This window comes from Punica granatum, chromosome 7 (genome assembly GCF_007655135.1).
Source record: "Punica granatum isolate Tunisia-2019 chromosome 7, ASM765513v2, whole genome shotgun sequence".
NCBI classification, from domain to species: Eukaryota; Viridiplantae; Streptophyta; class Magnoliopsida; order Myrtales; family Lythraceae; genus Punica; species Punica granatum.
Window position 1 is genome coordinate 1,624,711 of NC_045133.1, and position 5,646 is coordinate 1,630,356.

General features: G+C 44.1%; 2 protein-coding genes across 2 annotated transcripts; both read left to right on the top strand.

Annotated features, from left to right (window-relative positions):
- The first annotated feature begins 274 nt into the window (after positions 1-274).
- Positions 275-1,355, top strand: LOC116215254 (glutathione S-transferase U9-like). Its single transcript, XM_031550892.1, has 2 exons — positions 275-660; positions 769-1,355. Exons 1-2 carry the CDS (start codon positions 340-342, stop codon positions 1,141-1,143), a joined length of 696 nt encoding a protein of 231 aa, XP_031406752.1. The 5' UTR covers positions 275-339; the 3' UTR covers positions 1,144-1,355.
- A 1,107-nt stretch (positions 1,356-2,462) lies between these two features.
- LOC116215253 lies at positions 2,463-5,040 on the top strand. The gene is made up of 4 exons (XM_031550890.1): positions 2,463-2,755; positions 3,210-3,528; positions 3,841-3,997; positions 4,379-5,040. Exons 1-4 carry the CDS (start codon positions 2,582-2,584, stop codon positions 4,839-4,841), a joined length of 1,113 nt encoding a protein of 370 aa, XP_031406750.1. The 5' UTR covers positions 2,463-2,581; the 3' UTR covers positions 4,842-5,040.
- Positions 5,041-5,646: the final 606 nt, after the last annotated feature.

Here is a 5,646-nt window from a genome sequence, read left to right on the forward strand (position 1 = left end):
TTGAATCCTCACAAACTTCACTTCAGTGAAAAGTCGGCTTCTCCATCGCAGGGGAAGCTCTATGGTGCAATCACCTTAAAAAGGATTGCAAAAAGGAACCTTCGCACCCAGAGCCCAAGTTCAGTAGTTTATCTTATCTTCTATACAGAGAACCCATTGACTTTGACTATTGGGTTGCAAAGAGGAACTTTCCCACCAGATCCTTGTCGAGCAAGTCAAGAGTAGACACCAATTTGTTAAATCTGCATCTGGTAGTCTATAAATCAAGGGCCATGAAGCCGATGAATTTCATCTAATCTTCGAGTAACAGCGAGAGAGAGCTGCGATATATATTTGGAAATGGCAGAAAAAGACCAAGTGACCCTCCATGGGATGTGGGCGAGCCCGTACAACAAAAGGGTCGAACTCGCGCTGAAAGTGAAGGGGATCGAATATGAATATGTAGAAGAAGATCTAACGAACAAGAGCTCCTTGCTGCTCCAATACAACCCTGTCCACAAGAAGATTCCTGTCCTGGTCCACAACGGGAAGCCCGTTGCAGAATCACTCGTGATCCTCGAGTACATTGACGAGACATGGAAGCACAGTCCTCGGCTGCTGCCGGACGATCCATATGAAAGAGCCAAAGTTCGGTTCTGGGCTGACTTTCTGCAGCGGCAGGTTAGTGCAGATTCCCCTACTTTTACCAGTAGTAAGCTTCTCTCTTGTGGACTTTGTAGCTTTTTATCTGTTTGAAGATGTTAAAGGTTTCAATCGTTTCTATTGCAGATGTTCGAGGCCGTGTCTCTAGTGGTGAAAACCGAAGGGGAAGCACAAGTGAGAGCCATCGAGCAAGTCCACGAGAAACTGAAGCTGTTGGAAGAAGGGATCAAGGGCTGCTTACCGGGAGGATCCCCAGGCGTAAATGGAGAGAGCATGGGACTCCTGGACATCATCATGTGTACGATCTTCGGTCCACATAAGGTTCAAGAAGAAGTTCTCGGCGTGAGATTCATAGACCAGGAGAAGTATCCGCTCGTGTCATCCTGGGTCAAGTCCCTCATTGAGCATCCTGTGGTGCAAGAGTTGATTCCTCCTCATGAGAAGGTTGTGGGTCTTCTCCGGTATCTCAGAGAGAACGCACTCCGGTCTTCTTCGGCATGACGTGATCGCGTCATAATGGCTTTCACTGCTTGAGAATAAAAACTGGAATGCGGGATGTCGCACTGGTTCCTTGTGGTTGTATTTCTTCGGTTTACTTTCTATGCTTGTGAAAAATGATGTCCAATATCTTCTGCAACGAATTGATGACGTGAAAATGAAGTTGAATAACTGAGCATTTCCAATGAAAAAACAGATAAAGACTTTGGTTGTGAGCAAGCAAGGAAACACTATTTATTATGGGTAACTGGATTTGATTAGTTGTCGAAAAATGGCGGAAATTAGTTAAAAGAAGGTTATGTTTGCCTCTTTATCAGCGCATAGTTGGTTGCCTTAATCATATCTACTTAATATCGACTGACCGAAGCTCTAAAAGAAGCGCTCCTTTGTCCAATATCATAACTCACCAAGCAAGTCACGACTCGCGTTGAGTGGTGGAAGAAGATTTGGGACAGAAGGCCCTGCTACTCCCTTAATGCAATATCAATCGCAAAAGGAAGTTCCAGTGATGATCCATCAATCATATCCAAATATACTGATGATACCAGGAAGCAAGGAATATCCTTGCATCCACTGCCCACAAGTCTTGGCAGGAGGACCAAATACTGATGATACCAGGAAGCAAATGCTGTTCTGTTTTACAGAAAGTGGGCAATAAGAGAGTTGCTTCTTCCTCAGAAAAGCTCGCGTGCAGTTCTCCCATCGATCATGAAGGAACTCGATTCTCCATGGAGTTTCACCTTTTTTCTTCCCGTTTCTTTGTCATCATTTTCTACAACACCGGACTCCAGCATTGGGTGAATGAGTGATCAATATTGTTTCAAATTGCTGACTTCTCATGCCATAAGGTGAAAGATTTGTGGCCACGAGGTGCGGTTAAAGAGTGATCGCGGAGAATCTTCATATGTCTTCCCGTTTCTTTGTCATTGCTTTCTTCTGTCACGAGAACTTCAGGTTCCATGTTTAATCTATCGATCGGACATATAGGACTCATGGTTGGAAGATGAAAAACCATAACTTTTCCGACAACGAACAGTTCAAAAATGACACCGCACCTCGAACTTCTGCATTGGGCAAGTGTTGAGTACTATTTCAAATAGCTCGATTTTCATGTACGACTTATAATCACGACGTATGCTGTGAACCAGAGAATTTTACGGAAATCCGAACCACTTCGTTGCCAAAGTAAGCCGATGTCCGACGAGGATACCATCGAATAATTAAAATAATTCAAAAAAATTTGGAAGAAATGGAAGGAAATGAAAAGTCAATAATTATGAATTTATGAGAATTAATAAATATATGGCTCAGAGATAGAATTGCTCGATATTTTTCCCTTCCCTTGCCTAACTGCTCCAGCCAGGCTGTTGAGTTGAACTTGCTCGGGTGGCTCTACTTCCATTGCCGTTGCCCGAGCTCTCTCCTCTGCTGAAGCTCCGTCATGGCGTCCGCTGCAGCATTCTTCCTGTCTTCGTCTTCTCCGTCTCTGTACGCTCTTTCGGGCAGGACCCACAGAGCTTCTTTCTCCATCAGGCCCGTTTCCGTCAGGGCCTTCTCAGCTTCATTAGACTACTCCGCCGTCTCTGTCCCTGAGAAATCTTCCACTCCATTGAAGGTTCGCTTCTTTAGTTTTCTGCCCTTTCAAGAATTGCCCAGAAGGAGGACTGCGACAAAGATTGAATTTTTATCTCTCTTTTTTTTTTTGCATTAATTTCTTGCGCACGTTGTCTGATTCGGGCTTGATTGTGATAGAGTTTGAATAGAATAAGAAATGAAGCAATTTGGAAGAGTGGAGTTGGTAACCAACAGGAAATTTGCAGAATTGCAAGGCTTTTGTCCTTGAATTTTCTTGAATCAGAGGAAACGAACATCACTTTTTCTGCCTTAGTTTGGGTGGTCATGGGAAGCTTTCCCGAATGTCGGGTTGTAACGGCAGTGGCATGATTTCACGAGAAATTGGATCATTCCCTGCATTTGAATCGAAGTTCTGTAGCCTTTATAACGTATAGATTTGTCTTGTGCTTATTCCACATTTTAGCCTTCTCAGTCTTGCGGCTAATATCACGCAGACGAATAACTGGCGGTGGAGGTACATGGACAATTTTATCAATATTCACTATGAAGAGCACGAAAAGGATGGAGGAGCAGATCCTTCTAAGACCATCCTTATGATACCCACCATATCTGATGTGAGTACCGTGGAGGAGTGGAGATCAGTGGCTCGAGACATAGTCAAACGGGACAGTAAAGTCAACTGGCAAGCCACTATTGTGGATTGGCCTGGTCTGGGTTACTCCGATAGGCCGAAGATGGACTATGATGCGAATGTGATGGAGAAGTTCCTGGTCGACTTCGTAAATTCACCTGATAGCCCTCTAAGGAATTCGGGTGAGTAAGGCATTTTTCTTGCTGAGATTACTCAATGGTTCTGTTTTTCTGCAGAGGTCACTCTCCTGCTTTCAAAATCAAACCGTCTAAAGTTCCATTCGTTTTGCAAAATGAACAATGCTATGGCGATAGAAGTAATTTGGCGTTGTTACATGCTATAGCTCAAATGTCTTCTCTATTAGATGCTTGATTGTGTATCTCGTGCTGCAATGATGACATGATGCTTGGTCCAGATCTCTGCTTTTACATTCTATTATGGATATAGGCAACTCTCGAAGAGACCAATGCTTGATCCTATTTAATTGAGTGCAGATGATTTGGTGGTTTTCGGAGGGGGGCATGCGGCTACGATCTTAGCTCGTGCTGCAAAGAAGGGATTGGTGAAGCCTAGAGCATTTGCTGCTGTTGCTCCCACCTGGGCAGGTCCTCTTCCCATTGTGTTTGGTAGAGATTCCAATATGGAAACGAGGTATGATGTCTTCCACTTTATGGACTGGATTTTAGAAGTCAACATTTTATTTCGTCTTCAAGGCTAATTGAACCTTGTCATTGATTTCACCAATACGGAATCTTCTTTGTATTGGAGGACTCGTAGCATAATCTAGTACTTAAGAATTTCTTCACACCAGGACAATCAAAATGGTCGATAGATGCTGCTCCTCTGATAACAACGTTTGAAATGAAACAACCAGTAGTCCTGACAAATGGTTATAAAGGAAACTTCTTACACTTATTATAGAGAGGAGTCTTCTGAACAATGAAGTTTTGACAGCTTTATGGAATTCATGAGATTTCTGTCAAGAATTGTATCATTGGCCACTGACATATGAAAGGTCGGGTTACTTTTCAGATACGGGCTGCTTCGTGGAACAATGAGGGCTCCTGCTGTTGGGTGGATGATGTACAACATGCTGGTGAGCAATGAGAAGTCGATCCAATCCCAGTACAAATCCCATGTCTACTCTGACCCAGAAAACGTGACCCCGAGCATTGTCAAGAGCCGGTACGCCCTGACAAAACGGACAGGGGCTCGCTATGTCCCTGCGGCTTTCCTGACAGGCCTCCTAGACCCTGTGAAGTCCCGGGAGGAGTTCCTTGGCCTCTTTGCAGGCCTGGAGGGAAAATTCCCGGTTATAGTCGTGTCCTCTGAAGGGGCACCAAAGAGGTCCAAGGCGGAGATGGAGGCTCTCCGGGGAGCCAGAGGGGTCACCAAGTTCATAGAGGTTAAGGGCGCTCTATTGCCGCAGGAAGAGTACCCGAGTGTTGTCGCTGAAGAACTCTACCGGTTCTTGCAAGAGAGTTTCGAGTCCTAAGTGCTTTAGACCACCTCTTGTCAAACAGGTTCGGACTTTCTGCTGTTTCCTTCGATGCTGATTTCCTTACCAGGGCTTTCAAGTGTTTTGCCGGACCGAGTTAATAGAAAAGCTTAGGATTGTTGAGGACTTTTGTACATTACTATACTACAGAGATTACACATTATAATCTACAAAGAGAAATTGTTTCTTTGCCTTCCTCTCAATATCGAGAAGACTTTTTTGGGCCTTCCTATGGCCCAGGATCGATCTTTAAGACGGACCCCAGTTGGGCCTGCTTTAGGCCCATTAGGTTATAGGCCGTAATCCATCTTTTCCGATGTGAACCCTGGTATCCGAAAATCTAATTGGATCCCAACTAATGCAGTCGAGTAAGATCGGTCTACTAAGGGATAAAGTTTTCTCAATATGAATTTTCTACATTCACAATGACTCGAATCCAAAACCTTACTTAAATGAAACAAGCGTTGAATCGCTTGAACAAATTCATATGGGTCGTAATCCATCTTTTGGATCCCCATCTTCATTTTACGCCTTTCATCCTTCGAATTGAAGAGAATGACAGGTGGCTTTCATTCTAGTGCAAATAAAATCATGGCCATATTCGAGAACATACCCCAATTCCAAGGCCAGAGGGGAAGAAGTCGATAATCGATCAGCATCATGTTCCCCTTATGTATGGCAAAGGCAGTACGGTCATTTATAATCCTCAATAAAGTTCGGTTCCGATTGTCGTTCTCTCGTGCACAGGAAGTATAGCATTCGATGTGTCCCTCAGACCGACTAGAAAGGTCTTGTAACACGT

Bases quoted from the DNA above. Each gene is read 5' to 3' on its own strand.
- LOC116215254 (XM_031550892.1), top strand. From the start codon at position 340: ATGGCAGAAAAAGACCAAGTGACCCTCCATGGGATGTGGGCGAGCCCG. The intron at 661-768 runs GTTAGTGCAGAT...TTTCTATTGCAG, and splicing joins CTGACTTTCTGCAGCGGCAG to ATGTTCGAGGCCGTGTCTCT.
- LOC116215253 (XM_031550890.1), top strand. From the start codon at position 2,582: ATGGCGTCCGCTGCAGCATTCTTCCTGTCTTCGTCTTCTCCGTCTCTG. The intron at 3,529-3,840 runs GTGAGTAAGGCA...AATTGAGTGCAG, and splicing joins TAGCCCTCTAAGGAATTCGG to ATGATTTGGTGGTTTTCGGA. The intron at 3,998-4,378 runs GTATGATGTCTT...GTTACTTTTCAG, and splicing joins GATTCCAATATGGAAACGAG to ATACGGGCTGCTTCGTGGAA.